The 20,229-nt window shown below is 44.3% G+C and overlaps 1 protein-coding gene across 1 annotated transcript in view; it reads right to left on the bottom strand.

Moving 5' to 3' along the window:
* The window catches only part of LOC139275658 (sialic acid-binding Ig-like lectin 14), an 80,890-nt gene extending 60,886 nt beyond the window's left edge, over window positions 1–20,004 (bottom strand). The window contains exons 1-5 of the mRNA XM_070892825.1: window positions 19,963–20,004; window positions 18,948–19,278; window positions 5,383–5,685; window positions 1,727–2,047; window positions 1,068–1,169 (exon numbers count right to left, since the gene is read on the bottom strand). Of these exons, the coding sequence (XP_070748926.1) occupies window positions 1,068–1,169; window positions 1,727–2,047; window positions 5,383–5,685; window positions 18,948–19,278; window positions 19,963–20,004 (1,099 nt within the window). The remainder of the gene's footprint in view (window positions 1–1,067; window positions 1,170–1,726; window positions 2,048–5,382; window positions 5,686–18,947; window positions 19,279–19,962) is intronic.
* Window positions 20,005–20,229: the final 225 nt, after the last annotated feature.

Below are 20,229 nucleotides of genomic sequence, written 5' to 3'. Positions count from 1 at the left end.
CTGCCCGCTCCCCATAACCCCTTATCATTTAAGAAACTGTCTATTTTTGTCTTAAATTTATTCAATGTCCCACTTTCCACAGCTCTCTGAGGCAGCGAATTCCACAGATTTACAACCCTCTGAGAGAAGAAATTTCTCCTTATCTGTTTTAAATGGGCGGCCCCTTATTCTAAGATCGTGCCCTCTAGTTGTAGTCTCCCCCATCAGTGGAAACATCCTCTCTGCATCCACCTTGTCAAGCCCTCTCATAATATTATACTTTTCGATAAGATTACCTCTCATTCTTCTGAATTCCAATGAGTAGAAGCCCAACCTACTCAACCTTTCCTCATAAGTCAATCCCCTCATCTCCGGAATCAACCTATTGAACCTTCTCTGAACTACCTCCGAAGCAAGTATATCCTTTCATAAATATGGAAACCAAAACTCCATCAATTTTTTCATCCTCCAGTCATCTGGTACAACTTTCTTTCCCAATGAGTTTTAGAAAATTATAGTCAGAGCCTTTGCTATTACTTCCCGAGCTTTCCTCAGGATCCTGAGATGTAACTTTCAGGTCTCTGTAATTTGTGTACCTTTAGTTTCAGTATGTCCTTCAGTCCCAATTCTAGTCAAATACTGACACGTATTACAGAGATAGAAATGTTGGAGTACAGTTAATTTACCTCCTGCATCCTAATCCAACCGTGAAAGGATGCCATTCAGCAACTAATAGAAAATATTGGTTACATATTTTCTGCAAAAATAATTTTGGTTTTGTCTTGATCAAAATCCCAATATATTATTTAATTTTCTGGTATAGCATACCGTAGTTCTGGTATGACATCCAGAAATTCAGAGAATGTTTAAAAATATCTTCTATAGTGCCTGAGCTTGGTATGAACAGCCTATGTAACAGAAAGATTGGGACATGAAAATACCCCAACAAGCAAGAACACGTACAAACACAATACTGCAAAGGACTGTATAATCACACTGGCTAGTGAAAACCACATCATTTTACAGCTTGCTATTGATGTCAATGGTAAGGTTAACACCTACAACCAATGATTTATTTTAAGATTTACCTTTCAACTGCCTCTTCCAGTTCAGATAAAAGTATATTGTTACCGCAGCGATAAATCCACTGAGAGCAATGAGTGGAACCAGAACAGAAAAATACCAATGACCTGTGAAAGAGATGGTAAATAATAATAAAATCACAATTAATAAATGGTCACCACACCTAAACACAATTTACTGTATTTGAAGTGCTTGGAGATATTTCTAGAAGACATGAAAAGATGTTATACAAATACAATATTTTAATTTTTCTGTGACAACAGCACAGCTATTTTCTTCAGATTCCAAAGCAAGTTTTGTGTCTGATGTACACTACTGTCGATAAATAAAACTGCAGCATTTTAATTTTCCATTTTCTTGGCCCAACATTAAAAAGCTGTACGGAAAAGCAAATCGTTGGTCTTATAGCTGCAATCAAGTGGTATTAATCATGGACAAATTTACTATAATCTGTAAGTGGCTTAACATTGATAATGTTTTCGGAATGGTATGTGTTATTTGCTACACAAGTGTATTTTAAAATTGAACAAATATTACAATTCATCCACTTGAGACCAGGGGAGAAAATGCCTGAAACAATTAAGTTGCGCTCCGATTATTTAAAAGTGATTCCACTGCAACAGACACTGCGATCTTTGCATGAGTATTTTTAGATTCTATTTACCTTCCTGTTCAGCTTCTATTGAAACACTTGCGTTTCCCCGGCCATAGCTGTTGTTTGCCAAACACCAGTAGACTCCTCTAACTTCAGGCTGGAAATGACTTATCTTCAGTTTTGAACTATTTAATCCAGCTGCGAGTTGGAACATCTCAGTGTGGTTCTCCCCATCCTTTACCCAGATCACAGAGGAGGCTGGGTTACTGTCCACGGAGCAACTCAGTTCCAGGAATGAGTTAGTAGGGACGGTGATGGGGCTACACGTCCCAGGATGGTAACTGCCATTCTTGGTCAACCTGTACATTATTGTGGGATCTTGCGGCCCATCTAACAGTAAAGATAATGTGCACTTAATTTTACATAGAAATAATGTGAATACAATAGCAACTTGCATTTACATTACGCATTTCTGATAGGAAAATATCCCAATGCACTTCACAGGAGTCTAATCAGACAAACATTGCTACCGAGCCAATGAAGAAAATATTAGGAAGTGTAACTAAAAGCTTGGTCAAAGAGTTAGGTTTTTAGGAGTGTCTTAAAAGGAGAGAGGTGGAGAGGTTTAGGGAGGGAATTCCAGAGCCTAGAAGGCTGAAGGCAGGGCTACCAATGATGTGGCAAGGAGAGTGGGGAATGTACAAGGCCAGATTTGGAGAAATGCAGAGTTCTTGGAGGGTTATCGGACTGGAAGAGAATGTAGGTCGGTGAGCACAAGGGTGATGGGAGAGTAGAACTTGGTGTGGGTTAAGATATGTATAGCAGAGATTTTGATGTTCTCAAGTTTATGGGAGTGGAAAATGGGAAGCTGGCCAGGAGAGCATTGGAATAGTCGAATCTGGAGGTAACAAAAGAATGGATGGGGGTTTCAGCAGCAGAATACATGAGACAGAGGCAAAGATGGGCGATATTCCGAGGTTGGAAGTAGGGGGTCTTTGAGATGGAGAGGATATAGGTTTGGAAGTTCAGCTAAGCGTCAAATATGCACCAGGATGCAAAATGCCTGATTCAGCCTGAGACAGTGACCAGGGAAGGAGATGGAATTGGTGGCGAAGGAACAGAATGTTTTGTGGGAGCCAAAGGCAATGGCATCGGCCTTTCCAACATTTAATTGGAGGAAATTGGGGCTCTTCCAGGACTGAATCTCAGACAAACAGTCTGACAACAAAGAGGCAGTGGAAGGGTTGAGTGAGAAGAGCTGTGTGCCTTCAGCATACATGTGAAACCTGATGTAATTTCTTCAGATGATGCCAGCAATGGGCAGCATGTAGATGAGAAAAAGGAGGGGCCCCAAGGATAGATCCTTAAGGATGCCAGAGGTAACCGTATCAGGGTGAAAAGAAATGCCTTTGCAGGAGATTCTCTGGCTACAACTGAATAGGTAAGAGTGAGACCAGGCGAGGGCAGTCCCACTCAGCTGGAAGATGGAGGAGAGGCATTTGAGGAGCATGATGTGGTCGACAGTATCACAGACTGCAGAGGACATGAAAGATGAGGAGAGATAGTAGCACTATGTCCACAGTCACAGAGGATGTAATTTGTGACTTTGATTTGGGCCATTCCAATGCTCTGGCAGGGGTGTAAACCTGATTGGAGAAGTTCAAACATGGAGTTGTAGGAAAGATGAGCACCAATGTGGGAAGTGACATTTTCAAGGACTTTGGAGAGGAAAGTGAGGTTGAAGATGGGGACAGTAGGCTGCAAAGACATGGTCATGGGTGGTTTTTTGAGGAGGGTGGTGACATCGGATTTAGCGATGAATGGCTAAACCAGTTGTGCCATAAATTCATTTCTGTGCCTCTTAAACATAGAAACATAGAAAATAGGTGCAGGAGTAGGCCATTCGGCCCTTCGAGCCTGCACCACCATTCAATAAGATCATGGCTGATCATTCACCTCAGTACGCCTTTCCTGCTTTCTCTCCATACCCCTTGATCCCTTTAGCTGTAAGGGCCATATCTAACTCCCTCTTGAATATATCTAACGAACTGGCATCAACAACTCTCTGCAGTAGAGAATTCCACAGGTTAACAACACTCTGAGTGAAGAAGTTTCTCCTCATCTCGGTCCTAAATGGCTTACCCCTTATCCTAAGACTGTGACCCCTGGTTCTGGACTTCCCCAACATCGGGAACATTCTTCCTGCATCTAACCTGTCCAGTCCCGCCAGAATTTTATATGTTTCTATGAGATCCCCTCTCTTGAATTTAAAGCAGTGAAGATGGGCGTTGTGCCGGGGGAACAACCAAGGTGTTTGAGAGTACTGGGGAAAATGGCATCAAGGGCATAGCTGAGGGTGTGATTGATCAGATCTATAGCTACAGAAGTATTGTGGCAAATGGAGACCCATAGGCTTGACAGTTGGAAGTTTGAAAGTGCCATTAAAATGTCTTAGGGGAAAGTTTTTTTCAGGAGTGGACACAGAAGGTGAGGGTTGGAAGGGGAAGGAGGATGTGAGTGGTGAGGGAAACAAGGAAGTGATCAGATTTGGCCTTGTCTGTGATTGAGATGATGAGAACAGTGAGGCTACATGAGATGGCAAGGTTGAGGTGCTGGCCATGAATATGGGTAGAAGAGCATTTATGGAGAGGTTAAGGGAGTACAATGAACTCAGAGGAGCAAGGCCAAGGTGGGCTATTGAGCTGAAGGTTGAAATCACCAAGGATGAGAAGCTGCTTGGTGCAAAAGCTGAAGGAGGAAAGGAGTGGGGTTTCAGTGGGTGGTAGAGAATGAGAATTTTAAAGGAGAGGCAAGAGGAGTGGAACAAGGCGAGGGGCAAAATGTGGCAGAAGTGTAAGTGGACAGACCAAGGTGAGATTTAGTAATAGGGGCCACACTGCCACTGTGGGAGTTTGGGCAGGGCAGGTGGTGGAGGGTGTAGCCAGATGGAGAGGCTTCACTAAGGGGTAAGGTGTCATCCATGAACCAAGTTTCTGTCAAAGCAATGAGATCAATGCAATCATCCACAATAAGATCATAGATGGCAAGGGCCTTGTATATAAATGAAAAGATATTTTGGAGGGAGATGTGGAGAGGGGTGGTGATTATTGATCAGCTGGCAGACTCCATGAGGTCAGCGGTGGGAGAGTGAACTGAGCAGGAAGGAGATTGGCAGGATTAGCCCCCAGCAAGTGTGCTGGGTGGGAAGGTAGGCAGGAGAGTAAGATGAAATAGTTGGGTTTGCCGCTCATGTGGAGGCAGCAACAACACATGCCTCGATGTGCCCTCCAGAGATTGCCAAGAGAGACACAGAGGGAAGCTATCGGCTTATCCAAGAAGGACTCAAGCCTGGGAGAGCAGCAGGAGAATAGAGGAATAATGAAGGGATGATGTAGGGATTTGGATGAACAAAGTACCCGAGGGCAGAAATGAAACAAGGTATGATTGGGTAACAGGGAGGGAGACAGGAGAGAAGGGTCCAAGAAGGGTAAAGAAAAGAGAAAGGAAAAGGGAGATAAAAATAATGGGATTGAGTCCAGAACAGCAGCCAAAATAGACACAGAGGTTACATAGTTTACATAGGCACGGCAAAGATGAAGATATATGTCCCAGTTGTAAACAGAGAACAGGGAGGAAACAATAAGAGGGAGTCCAAAGTTAAAGTCAGTATTTTTAACATTAAAGAGAATAAAACCAATATTTAAAATGTTGAGGATTATACTCACACATAACATGCAGTTTGATCTCATTTATTACTGGCTGTCTGAAAGTCACATGGTTGATCTGACAGCTACAGACAGATCCATGGTCACTCACTTTAGGGACGATCTCAAGCTGGCTGGTAGCAACAGATGTACCATGACCAGTTCTTTTTGAGGTCAGTGTGGTGACGTTTGTGCAGATGTTTGTTCCATGGCATGCCCAGGTAAAGGAGATACCCTCAGAGTACCATCCCTTGGCAGAGCAGGTCAGGTTGGACCGACGTCCAGCAACCAAAGCACCATCCACAGTAGAAACTTCAGGAGGTCCTGAGAGAGAGAGCACAAAACATAATGCATGAACCCATAAAGAACATATCCTGCTCTGTGAACATTTATTAACATCTTGTGCATAGATATGAATGGCAACATTAAACAGAGATTTTTAGTGCCACTATTCTGAACATGTATTGAGTATCATAATGTAAAATCATTTATTGCTAAATGAATTCTAAATTAAAATATACTTTGCCGTAGTTTCATGCAGCACCTGTTATTTTGATGAAATAGAGTCACATCGGTAGTTAAAGTAGTCTTTTAGATGAAAAGAATCAAGAAACAAAACTTAAGAGAATTATACCAATATCACTCTAGATAGCTGTTCAATCAGGTTCTTATACTGAGATTTCTCAATAGCAATCATCTGATCGCATAACATAGTCCTATGTTGTACATTACCTACTAAACAGTAATATTGTCAATTTAATGGTGGATTAATGGTAACAGAATGAGTACATGTTGAACATTATACATTGGGATTCTTCTCTGTGACACACTATAAGAGAAGCCGAGTCCATATAAGGTGCATTACCATTGAGTGTGATGAATACTGCAGATGGTGGATTTCTGTCACCTTTTGTTACATTGCTTCATGCTTACCCGGGACCAGTTATTTTGTGTTAAGTTCCTCTGATGTGACATCCTGCAGTTCTGCTCCAGTCACACCAACAACGGGCACATGGACTGCAATTTCCAATGCCTTGTGCAAAAGGCAGAGCCCAACACAACGGGCAGCTTATCAGAAAACTGCAGTACACTGCCGCTGGTTTCGACTCATTAATATCAATGGATAGAAATTCATGTGGAGCGCACCGGCAATTTTCCAATATACCAGCAACTGCTTATGAGGCCCCGCCAATGCTACTTGACCTTGGAAGATTCTGCCCTTGCAGCTTTTGGTGGCATTCAACTTTGAAGACATGACTGGAAATTCAGTTGCATACATCTTCTGTTAATAAGACTTTTACCATAATCTACATTTAGAATGTTTACTATATGCAAATAGAACTGTTTTTGACCTTGCATGTTAAAGCTGGAGACCATTTATTATTACAAAACATTTATGGATGGGTAAACCTCTGTTGAAATATTTACTTTTAGCACGAACTCTTTTAATTACAGTGGAGATCAACTTCATAAATACGAGGTGTGTGTGTTTATGCTCTTTCCCCTTAGTTCCTGCGATTACAGTTCTTGGGGCAAAGAGCTGAACTCACTTGAATATCTTATCAGCTGGGAATGCATGCATTAATACATAGATTCTTTAGTTACTACCTACTAATACTTAAAATAAAAGTCTTGCATCGAGCATGTCTGCCACTACTTGCACCTATTTGACTGAAATATGATTCATGGAGTGGTGGGAGTGAGCTGATGCTTTCGAGACCGTAAACCACCGAGTCCCTTACCTGAGCTGGAGAGCTAGTATTTGCTTAGCAGAAGCTACCCGGGACACCTGAGAAATGGGGCTGAAAAATTTAGCAGTGGCCCGAACACACACACGGAGTATCAATGTTGCGCCCATTTTGTGCCTGAAAAATGGTGCAATGCGTACTGTAGCATTCAGCTCAGTTCCCATGGACGTTAATGACAAATATTGGATCTGAGGACAAATCTCTGCTCAACAACCTGTCTGTAAAGATGGGAGTGGCACAGGCCAGCCCACACTGCGAAATGTGTGCGCTCTAGGCCCGTGCAGCAGAGCTGGTCTCCAGTCGCCTTGGTTAATCCTGGCCACTGGACCAATACCTAGCTCTGTCAAGCCAGTGTGGTGGCTGGTGTGCAACGGCCACCATACGTTAAAAAAATTCACGCACAGGCATCTTCCACCCTTCAAGATTAGGTTCGGAACCTGGAATATTAGGTCCTTCATTGAAACACCTGTGAACTTTTTGACGTGGAAACAAGTCATCCTCAACACGAGGGATTGCCTATGACGATGATGAGCAGAGGCTGGGCACTATGCCCCAGGGAGATAGGGTAGGAAATGAAGGATTCGTTCCTCCCCCCAGTGGTAAAAAGTGGACTACTGAATATAAAAGTTTAGAACTGCATCACAGCTTGCAAAAAGAACTGGGCAAGAAAGGGTTCAGTGTTACATTGCAGCCAAACCATCGGACATCATGAGGGACATTTATCAGAAGAGAGACGTTCACACCTTCAATGGTTTTCTGTCTGAAAAGATACAGGAACTGTCCTGTATCTTACATTATTATATATAACTGTATCCTAACATGCTATACATGACTGTAATAAGATATGACCTGTAACCACCAGAATACCTTACCACCAGGGGTGCACTTGCATGAGACAGGTATATAAGGACAAGTCTCAGGCAAGTGCAGCATTCCACAGCTGTGAAATAAAGGTGCAGGTCCAGAGTGACCTTGACTTCACTACATGCCTCGTGTGAATCTGTACTGAGGGGACAGGACTTTACAGTGGCGACGGGTTACGGGATTACAGAATCCACAGAATGGCGAACAACAGATCAGATGAAAAGTACAATGTGGGAGACAATTGGGAGGACTTTATAGAAAGGCTCCAGCAAAGCTTTGTAACCAAAGACTGGTTAGGTGACCATAAGGCAGACAAGAGAAGAGCCGATCTCTTGACCAGCTGTGGCTCGAAAACATACGCTTTAATGAAGGATCTGCTGGCACCCGAGAAACCAGCAAACAAGTCGTTTGAAGAATTGAGCACACTGGTAAGAGACCACATGAAGCCAGCGAGCAGCCTACACATGGCCAGACACAGGTTCTACAACTACAGACGCTGTGTGGGCCAGAGCATACCTGACGTCGTGGGGAACTTCGGAGGTTGGCTTGCTTATGTGAGTTCTCCGATGAACTGAGGAGAGAAATGCTGAGAGACTTTTTCATTGAAGGAATAGGCCACGCAGACATATTCCGAAAGCTCATAGAGACCAAGAACCTGACCTTAGAGGCAGCAGCACTGGTTGCACAGACATTCTTGGTAGTGGAAGAAGAAACGAGGTTGATTTACAATGCAGGAACGACAACTAACGAAATATCGGAACAAAAAGTTCACAGCACTAAACAAGCTGCTACCCCCCACACACAGACAAAACTGGGAGAACAGGCTCTCGACAGCAGGCAGAAGCCATCAAGGGCCACAGGAACGGTCGTTCACACCTCATCAACCCACAATGTGAGCAATCAAGTACAAACTGAGAGAAGCTCAAGAGAGATCAGCCAGACGCAGCTCATTCTTTGGGAACACTTTGAACAATGGAACAGGTCTGTGCTGGAGGTGTGGGAGTGGGCACAAGTCAAGGGGATGTCGATTTCAGCAGGCTGTTTGCAGAAATTGTGAATATACAGGGCATTTGGCCCGCATGTGCAAAAAAACAGCAGCTCAGCTGGTATACGAATCGGATGGGTCGGAAAGCGGACCAGGAGATGGTGGGGACAGTACCCGGGACACCGATGTAGAGCGGGTCAACACGATCAATGGCCGCTGCCCCTACAACAGGATGCCTCCTATAATGATGAGGGTCCTACTCAACGGCTGTCAACATGGAGCTGGATATGGGTGTGAGTCAATCTCTCATGGGCGCTCAACAATTTGAACAACTGTGGCCGCATAAAAGAGACAGACCAAAACTCACAAGGGTCGACACCAAACTAAGGACTTATACCAAAGAAATCGTACCAGTCCTCGGCAGCGCCATGCTCTCTGTCACACACAAAGGGACAGTGAACCGACTTCCCCTGTGGATTGTCCCCGGAGACACCCCAGCACTGCTGAGGAGAAGCTGGCTGGCAAAACTAAACTGGAAATGGGATGATGTCCATGCCATGTCATTAGAGGAACGGACCTCCTGCTCAACAGTTATAAAGCGATTTGAACATCTCTTTCAGCCAGGTGTGGGCACTTTCAAAGGGGTCAAAGTCAAAATCTACATCACACAGGATGCTAGACCGGTCCATCACAAGGCCAGAGCTGTAACCTATGTGATGAGGGAAAAGATTGAACACGAACTAGACAGGCTTCTGCGGGAAGGCATTATATCACCTGTGGAATTTAGCGACTGGGCAAGTCCCATCGTCCCAGTCATGAAGCCTGATGGATCCGTACGAATCTGTGGGGACTACAAATCTACCATAAACAGAGTCTCCCTACAGGATCAGTACCCGCTGCCCAGTGCGGAGGACTTATTTTCCACATTGGCTGGAGGTAAACTATTCTCAAAATTAGACCTCACATCTGCGTATATGATGCAAGAATTGACCGAGGAATCCAAGCTACTCACCACCATCAACAAATCAAGGCCTTTTCATGTACAATCGATGCCCATTCGGCATCAGGTCGGCAGCTGCCATATTCCAGCGCAACATGGAGAGTCTGCTCAAGTTCATCCCGGGGACAGTTGTATTTCAAGACAACATACTTATCACGGGCAGGGACACCGACTCCCACCTCCGTAATTTGGAGGAAGTACTAAAGCGGTTGGATCGGGTAGGCCTATGAGTCAAGAAATCCAACTGCCTGTTTCTCGCACCCGAGGTTGAATTTTTGGGCAGAAGGATTGCCGCCGATGGAATCCGCCCAACAGAGTCCAAAACAGAAGCAATTCGCCTGGCACCCAGGCCCCGGAATGTCTCAGAACTGCGTGCCTTTCTCGGGCTACTCAATTACTTTGGGAACTTTATGCAGAACTTAAGCACGCTGTTGGAGCCTCTCCATGTGCTACTCAGGAAGGGGTGCGATTGGTTTTGGGGGGACACCCAGGAACGCGCCTTCAATAAGGCACGCAACCTTCTGTGTTCCAACAGTGTTTTGACTTTCTTTGACCCAGGTAAAAAGCTAGTTTTCACATGCGATGCGTCAGCGTATGGGGTCGGATGCATTTTGCAACATGTCAATAGTGCGGGCAAATTACAACCCATAGCTTATGCCTCCAGGTCACTTTCGCGGGCAGAGCACGAGTACAGAATGGTAGAGAAGGAGGCGCTCGCGTGCGTGTACGGTGTCAAAAAGATGCACCAATACCTTTTCGGGGCCAAGTTCGCGTTAGAAATCGACAACAATCCCCTCATGTCCCTCCTATCGGAAAGCAAAGCAATAAACGCCAACGCCTCGACGTGAATTCAACGGTGGGCACTCATGCTGGCGTCCTACAATTATACCATAAGGCACAGACCAGGCACAGACAACTGTGCCGACGCGCTCAGCAGGCTACCCCTGGAGACCACGGAAGGGTCTGACAAACAGGACTGTGAGATAGTCATGGCAATCAATGCCTTTGAGTCCACAGGTTCGCCCATGACGGCTCGCCAAATCAGAGCCTGGACGGCCAGCGACCCCACGTTATCCTTAGTAAAAAGATGTGTCCTAACCGGTGACTGGGCAGAGGCTCGCGATGCCTGCCCTGAGGAATTAAAACCCTTTCACAGGCGCATGCATGAGCTATCACTACAAGCAGACTGCCTGGTGTGGGGCAGCCGAGTAGTCATGCCTCTGCGAGGCAGAGAGGCATTTGTCCGGGAGCTCCACCGCGAGCACCCGGGGATCATTCTCATGAAGACCATAGCCAGATCCCACGTCTGGTGGCTTGGTATTGACGCGGACTTGGAGCTCTGCATCCGAAGGTGCACCATTTGTGCCCAACTCGGCAATGCCCCCCAGGGAGGCTCCACTGAGCCCCTGGCTCTGGCCTGCCAAACCGTGGTCGCAGGTGCACGTAGACTATGCAGGCCCATTCATGGGCAAAATGTTCCTCGTAATTGTAGATGCATTTTCAAAGTGGATCGAATGCACCATTTTAAACTCGAGCACAACCTCCACCACTGTGGAGAGCCTCGCAACCATGTTTGCAACGCATGGAATCCCTGACATATTGGTCAGTGACAATAGTCCGTGCTTCACCAGCGCAGAATTCCAAGACTTTATAATTGACCACGGCATAAATCACGTCAAGACGTTACCGTTCAAGCCGGCCTCCAATGGCCAGGCAGAGAGAGCAGTGCAAATCATTAAACAAGGCATGCTTAAAATCCAAGGTCCCATGCTGCAGGGTCGCCTGTCGCAACTGCTGCTGGCATACAGATCTCGTCCGCACTCATGGACTGAGATCCCCCCTGCGCAACTGTTGATGAAAAGGACTTTAAAAACAAGGCTTTCATTAATCCTCCCAGACATGCACGAAATCATTGAGGCAAAGCGCCATAAGTTGACTGAGTACCATGACAGAAATTCGAGGGGGAGATGGAATGAGATAGGGGACAAAGTGTTTGTACTAAACTATGGCAGGGGTCCCAAATGGCTTGCAGGGGCAGTAATGGACAAGGAAGGAAACAGGCTACTGGTAGTCCGAATGGACAATGGCAAAACCTGCCGGAGGCATGTAGACCAAGTCAAAAGCAGATTTACCAACAACACTGCGGAACCAGAGGCAGACTACAATGTGGAACTCGCACCACACCTGGTGGACAGACAGAAGGAACAACCTGAGGAAAGGGCTATCCCAACAGACAGCCCAGGCGAGTCAACAACAATCACACCAATCGAAACAGACAGCCCTGGCAAGATACCAGCAACCACACCCAAAGAAAAACAGACACCAAGGCAAACAACTGAACCACAACTCAGACGCTCCACGCGAGATTGTAGACCACTTGAGAGACTGAACCTATAAAGATAATAAGACGTTGGGGGAGGATGATGTCATGTATCTTACATTATTATATATAACTGTATCCTAACATGCTATACATGACTGTAATAAGATATGACCTGTAACCACCAGCATACCTTACCACCAGGGGTGCACTTGCAAGAGACAGGTATATAACGACAGGTCTCAGGCAAGTGCAGCATTCCAGAGCTGTGAAATAAAGGTGCAGGTCCAGAGTGACCTTGACTTCAATACATGCCTCGTGTGAATCTGTACTGAGGGGACAGGACTTTACAGGAACATTCATATATTCATTTGCCTTAAGGGGTTACATTGTTTCTGAACTGTGGCTCTTGAAAGGCTGGTAGCAGGGTACGCCCAGACAATGGACCGGACCCTGAGCCATGCGGATATGAATGCTACCAGAAAACCAACCATTAAGTCACCTTGGGAAGGTAATCATGAACAACAACTCCAGATGAGGAACAATTAGCCATCAAGAGTTCACATTTGATGCGGTTATCATGTTAAATTGGTTCCAAGATTGCAAATTGTTTTTTGGTATAAAGAAGACCCATTTTTGAACCCAGCACAGCACAGCAGTACAGATACAGAAGCCAGCCAGTCTTCGGGACACAAGCTGCAACTAAGGAACGGGCTGACAGTAAACCTCAGAGACAGCCGAGGAATTGGTGGTTGTCAGTTTCAACCAAATCTCTCAGGGGGTTTTGTCCGTGTGTTGTTAGTTTTAATAAACTAATACTTTTGGGTGGAGACTAAACCTTTGTGTCGTGTATATTTTGTTCCTGTAAATCCCAGTCAAAGAACTGTAGTAAGGACAAGAAAAGCAAAAACCCTACAGAACATTAGAGTGAAAATCATTGTGGAACTGCTGCAATGCAGTCTCGAGAGGCATTTTCACTGATGAACTGGCCAAAGTCTGGGAGCCAGTCATGCAGTTGCCTTCTTGGTAATGGATGTGTACAGTGCGGTATCACCAATTGGGAATGAGGTGTAATGGTATTGTCATAAAGTAAATAATAAAATAAAGCTTGAATTTGGAATTACCACTCGCTCAGTACCATCATCAGTGATATTCTTTTACACACGACAAAGTCAAATCGCTTGGTCCTTGTCACCTCCCACATTTGTGAATCAAACATTGTGGGCCCACTGCCAGCAATTTTTCATTCATTGATTTCATTAAGCTGATTTTCCGATGTAAAACAACAAAAACTTGCATTAATAAAGCGCCTTTGATGTAGCAAAACCTCCAAAAGTGCTTCACAGAGCGTTAACAGATAAAATTTGACTTTGAGCCATACAAGGGGATATTAAGACAGGTGGCCAAAAGCTTGGTCAAAGAGGTAGGTTTGAAGAGGCATTTCACAGGAGGAGCGAGGTGGAGAGCTGTAGGGAGAAATTTCCAGAGCTCAGACCCTAGGCAACTGAAGACACGGCGGCCAATGGTGAGGCAGAGCAAATCGGGGATGCACAAGAGGTCAGAATTGGAAGAACGCAGAGTTCTCTGAGTGTTGTCTGGCTGGAGGAGGTTACAGAGATAGAGAGGGACAAAGGCATGGAGGGATTTGAACAATAGGTTGAGAATTTTAAATTCAAGGGGATGAACCAGGAGCCAATGTTGGTCAGCAAGCACAGGGGTGAGAGGTGAACGAACTTGGTGGGATTTAAGATATGTGTTGTGAAAGTTCCTTCACCATTGGCGAGGGCTCGGAAAATCTACTCGTTTATATGCTACAGATATGGTAATGTCAAAAAAAAATGTTTTCTCAGAGAGTCAATAGATAACTAATAGAAAATTACATATAATCCAAATAGTACATTGCAAGATACAAAGCTCAAAAGGAAATAATTAGCCTAAATATAGAAATCTATGAATAACTGCCATTTACCATCAACACAGCTATTTTGATCAACTGCATTAGGTTAGTGCCAATGCAATTCAAATTAATTCCTTTCTCGGACAACTGAGTTTCTCATGATTCCATGACCTCCGCATATGGGACACAATAAAGCACTTTGACTGCGTCCCTTGGTTATTATTCATTAATGATCCGCTTGTCCTGTATCAGGATCAGCATTTTATGATGCAAGTAGACACTACCAACAGCTGTGATGCCTGGCATGAACCCTCTCAACCTGAAGCTGTACTCTTTACATCGCAAGTCTCAGAAAATAATTTTTCTGAAATCTGTTGGATTTATTCATTGAAATTTCTTTACTACTATTTATCACACATTTTGCCCATTTTAGTTATCATCTGTTGATTATATGACTTCGTTTTGAGTTTTGATCATGGGGTCCAACCAAAACATTAAACTAGCTCTTCTCTTTACAGATGCTAACTGACCTGCTGTATGTTTTCAACAGTTGCAGGGTTTTTTTTCCATTTTATTGGATTATTAATTTGATATTATTGATTATATAATGGAACAACTCTAAGTATTTAGAATATTAAGTGGAACTGCAAGGCATTAGGAGACAAAGGGAGTGAAATTGGCCCTTTTTATAGCCCCGTTAGTGCCGCTGGGGCAGAGTGCCAGTGCCAGTGCCAGAGACAGCGCTCCGCTTCCTTTGAGGGGCGTACGGCCCAATTCCGCATCGGGAGTGGGATTAAAGTGAAGGAAGGTTGATGAACAATGGCGTACATTTAAGGAGATATTTCACAACTCTCAAGAAAAATAAAGGACGGTATCCAATTAAAAACAAGGGCATACATATTGGTCAAAACTAGTGGGAGGACAGAAGATTGGGGAAGCTTTTAAAAGCCAGCAAAGAATGACTAAAAAATGATTAAGAAAGGGAAGATAGACTATGAAAGTAAACTAGCATGAAATATAAATTAAGATAGTGAGTTTCTATAGGTATATAAAAAGGAAAAGAGTGGTTAAAGTAAATGTTAGTTCCTTAGGGGTCGAGACCGGGGAATTAGTGATGGGGAACATGGAGTTGGCAGAAACTCTGAACAAATATTTTGTATCAGTCTTTACTGTAGAGAACACTAAAAATATCCCAACAGTGGATCGTCAAGAGGCTTTGGTGGGAGGAGGAACTTAACACGATCACAATCACTAAGGAGGTGGTACTCAGTAAGATAATTGGACTAAAGGCGCAGAAATCCCCTGGACCTGATGGCTTGCATCCTAAGAGAAGTAGTGGCAGGGATTGTGGATGCATTGGTTGTAATTTACCAAAATTCCATGGATTCTGGGGAGGTCCCAGCAGATTGGAAAACTGCAAATGTAACACCACTATTTAAAAAAGGAGGCAGACAAAAAGCAGGAAACTATAGGCCAGTTAGCCTAACATCTGTGGTTGGGAAAATGTTGGAGTCCACTATTAAACAAGCAGTAGCAGGACATTTGGAAAAGATTGATGCACTCAGGCAGAGTCAGCATGGATTTATGAAGGGGAAGTCATGTTTGACAAATTTGCTGGAATTGTTTGAGGATGTAATGAACAGGCTGGATAAAGGGGAATCAATGGATTTGGTGTATTTGGACTTTCAGAAGGAATCTGACAAGGTGCCACATAAAAGGTTACTGCACAAGATAAAAGTTCACGGGTTGGGGTTAATATTTTAGCATGGATAGAGGATTGGCTAACTAACAGAAAACAGAGAGTCGGGATAAATGGTTCATTCTCAGGTTGGCAATCAGTAACTAGTAGGGTGCCGCAGGGATCAGTGCTGGGATCCCAACTATTTACAATCTATATTAATGACTTTGATGAAGGGACCGAGTGTAAGGTAGCCAAGTTTGCTGACGATACAAAGATGGGAGGAAAAGCAATGCGTGAGGAGGACACAAAAACCTGCAAAAGGATATAGACAGGCTAAGTGAATGGGCAAAATTTTGGCAGATGGAATATAATGTTGGAAAGTGTGAGGTTATGCACTTTGGCCGAAAAAAATCAAAGAGCAAGTTATTATTTAAATGGAGAAATATTACAAAGTGCTGCAGTACAGCAGGACCTGGGGGTCCTGGTGCATGAAACACAAAAGGTTAGTATGCAGGTACAGCAAGTGATCAGGGAGGCATATGGAATCTTGGCCTTTATTGCAAAGGGGATGGAGTATAAAAGCAGGGAAGTCTTGCTACAGTTATACAGGTTATTGGTGAGGCCACACCTGGAATACTGCGTACAGTTTTGGTTTCCATATTTAAGAAAGGATATACTTGCTTTGGAGGCAGTTCAGAGAAGGTTCACTTGGTTGATTCCGGGGATGAGGGGGTTGACTTATGAGGAAAGGTTGAGTAGGTTGGGCCTCTACTCATTGGAATTCAGAAAATGAGAGGTGATCTTATCAAAACGTATAGATTGTGTGGAGGCTTGACAAGGTGGATGCAGAGAGGATGTTTCCACTGATAGGGGAGACTAGAACTCGGGGGCATAATCTTAGAATAACAGGCCGCCCATTTTAAACTGAAATGAGGAGGAATTTCTTCTCTCAGAAGGTTGTAAATCCGTGGAATTCGCTGCCTCAGAGAGCTGTGGAAGCTGGGTCATTGAATAAATTTGAGACAGAGATAGGCAGTTTCTTAACCGGTAAAGGAATAAGGGGTTATGGGGAGCGGGCAGTGAAGCGGACCTGAGTCCATGATCAGATCAGTCATGATCGTATTGAATGGCGGAGCAGGCTCAAGGGGCATTATGGCCTACTCCTGCTCTTACTTCTTGTGTTCTTTGTTCTTGTGTTCTTCCGTGCCAGACGAGATTACCGCCCCCAATCGGGGCGAAGTGCAATTTCTAGCCCAATGTCTCAAAAAGGTAACTGAGCATGGGGGTAACGTAAACAAGTAAAACAGAAATCCGCTAGATAACGCTCCCCGTTAGCACTGGTGCTAGGCGGCTAACAGACGGCAAAGGCCTACCTTCGACGGTAAGTGGCGTTGACGCCTCGTCCTAAATTGAGTCACCTCTTTGGCACCAAGAGGTAACGCTGCGCCAGCCAACGCCACCCGCGAGGTGACATCATCCAGCGTACAATGCCTCTTTGATGTCTCTATTGCGACATTTGCTTTGTATGGTGCCGTAACAGGAGGCGGCCGCACAGCTAGGAAAAAGTGGTCGTAAAAGAGTGGATCTTGGGCGGAGTCGCCCAGGAAGGTAAGTTTTTCTCTTTATTTATTTTTGCATATTTTCTTTAGTTTTAAGAGTGGGGAAGTGTGTGTATGGATCAGAGAAGTTTTAGTTATTTTTTTTCCTTCACGTGTTTTTTCTAGCATGGCGGCAGCTTCCCGTCGGGAAATTCAGTCGGCCTCCTGAGCTCCCGCCTGAGGATGAGTGTGCAACGCTACTTTTTAGCGCTGCTCTCTCATCTTTGGGAGTAAAAACGGAATTTAGGAATTTGAGGCAGCGCCTAATGCCTGCCTGGTCATAACGAATTTCAATCCCTATAATCTTAAAGAGTTGTGCTTTAAGAAATTGTAAAACTAATTATCTTGTGGTATAACTGCAATAGGCAATGAAAGTGAAGGAGATACAAAAGTCACTTCAGTGATGGCATTCATACCTCACTATTGACTCTGAACGGCAAGTCATCACAAACCAACAGAGAACATCATTCAAAACATGAGCGCTGATTTACCTGTTGCATTCTTCGAGGTAACAATACAATTCACATAAATAACCTGGTTCTACATTGAGTGTGCTTGTTAATAGTGTATGTTCCCATAAATGGTTTGGTGCAAATGCAATTCCAACCATAATTCAGGTAATGAAGCAGTCCACACCTGCATGCAGCAAGACCTGGATGACATTCAAGCTTAGGCTGATAAGTGGCAAGTAACATTCGAGCCACATAACTGCCAGGCAATGACTATCTCTAACAAACGAGAGTCTAACCGCCGCCAATGACATTCAACAGCATTACCATTGCTGAATCCCCCACCATCAACATTCTAGGGGGTCACCATTGACCAAAAACTTAACTGGACCAGCCACATAAATACTGTGGGAACAAGAGCAGGTCAGAGGCTGGGTATTCTGCAGCGAGTGTCTCACCTCCTGACTCCCCAAAGCCTTTCCACCATCTACAAGGCACAAGTCAAGAGCGTGATGGCCTGGATGAATGCAGCTCCAACAACACTCAAGAAGCTCGACACCATCCAGGACAAAACAGCTCGCTTGATTGGCACCCCATCCACCACCTTATACATTCACTCTCTCCGCCACTGGCATACCGTGACTGCAGTGTGCACCATCTACAAGATGCACTACAGCAACTCGTCAAGGCTTCTTCGGCAGAACCTGCCAAACCCGCGACCTCTATCGCCTAGAAGGACAAGTGCAGTAGGCGCATGGGAACACCATCACCTGCAAATTCCCCTCCAAGTTACACACCATCCTGACTTAGAAGCATATCGCGTTCCTTCATCATCGCTGGATCAAGATCCTGGAACTAACAGCACTGCGGGAGTACCTTCACCACAAGGACTGCAGTGGTTCAAGGTGGCGTGATTAGGGACCGGCAATAAACACTGGCCTTACCAGCGACACCGAAATACCATGAACGAATAAAAAAAACGTACCTGCAGATCTATAAAAAGCCACTGTCTTTCTACTTATTACAAGATATGCAACACTTTACCATAAATCTGTATCCGTGTTCCTTGTCCCTTTCTCTCCACTGGTGGGTAGCTTGACGGTGCCTTCACCACGCATGTATAATTATTGTCAGAGTGATGAAAAGAAACATTTGCAATCTTCAGTAATGAAACACAGCGCCTCAAAACACCCCGAGTAATGTTAGGAATGCAGGTCGGGAAATTATCTTGAAAAACAATATCAGACGCCCCTGGAGAACTCCTGTACCAGTATGCCCAGACCCAGTCACCATCGCTTCCATTTTGAATAAATGTACAGTTTATTGTGATTGACTCTCCTTTCCGGACACTGACCAGACGCGGCTGGGTCACCCCCTCAATCAGCGGGATACCTGATGGAATAAAATAAGTTTGTCATTTTCAATTTGGGGCCATTTAGTCATTCTTTCAACATAAATGGGGAACATCAAAAACTCAATTTAAACAGTGCTGAATTTGAGATATCCTTCCTATTGGATCTAATCTAAAGATTAAAAAAAAATATTTGTCTGTTTCAGACTTCATTCTAAACTATGAGATCGTTTGAGACCTGATGTACTGCAGTAATATTTTTTAACTGTTTTGAATTTGTTTTATTCTACACAAACTGTCACAGACTGATCAGGATGTCGCCATAATAATCTATGGGAGATCTTTGTTTCCAGTTCTGTGAAGTAGCTGCCATCACTTTGAACACTGTTCAGTGAATGATCTACTTTTACCCAAGATCTGCACAACTTTAAATAATCCGAGCCTTATATCAGTGTGAGGATTCACAATCAATAATACACAAAACAGTATCTCCATCTAAATATCAGTTATATAGAGACTTAACCCAACCAACGTGACAGTGATCTTAATCTAGTGTCCAAATGACACGGCTTTCTCGCTTAGACTCTGCAGTTCCTCAACTATTCAAAAACCGAAGAGTTCTAAAAGGGGATAGAATACCTGTAAACATCCACATCCCAACGCCACGTTATTGAACAACTCTCCCGCTCAGAGTAACTTACCTTGAACTCCTGTCTGTAAAATTAAAAGCAGTTTCAGCAAGAGTTGCATCTTTCACTGTTCCCGAATGTTTCTAAAGCTGTTTCAACTGGAGACCTGTAACCAGTTACAAGTTTGTTTCTCAGTGTATGCTCGGCAGCAGTGCGGCCGCTCCGCCCAGTAAATGACCTGCATTTCACACCGAGACGGCAGAAAATGCGAAATGCCATGGCGTTTGCCACAGTCAGGGAGGAAGTTACGTGGAAAGCGAAAAAAGTTTTTTTTTCTGAGTAACTG

The sequence above is a fragment of the Pristiophorus japonicus genome, chromosome 11, assembly GCF_044704955.1.
Source record: "Pristiophorus japonicus isolate sPriJap1 chromosome 11, sPriJap1.hap1, whole genome shotgun sequence".
In the NCBI taxonomy this organism is placed as follows: domain Eukaryota; kingdom Metazoa; phylum Chordata; class Chondrichthyes; family Pristiophoridae; genus Pristiophorus; species Pristiophorus japonicus.
Note: the sequence above shows the minus strand (reverse complement) of the source record. Positions and strands in the feature narration are given on the sequence as shown.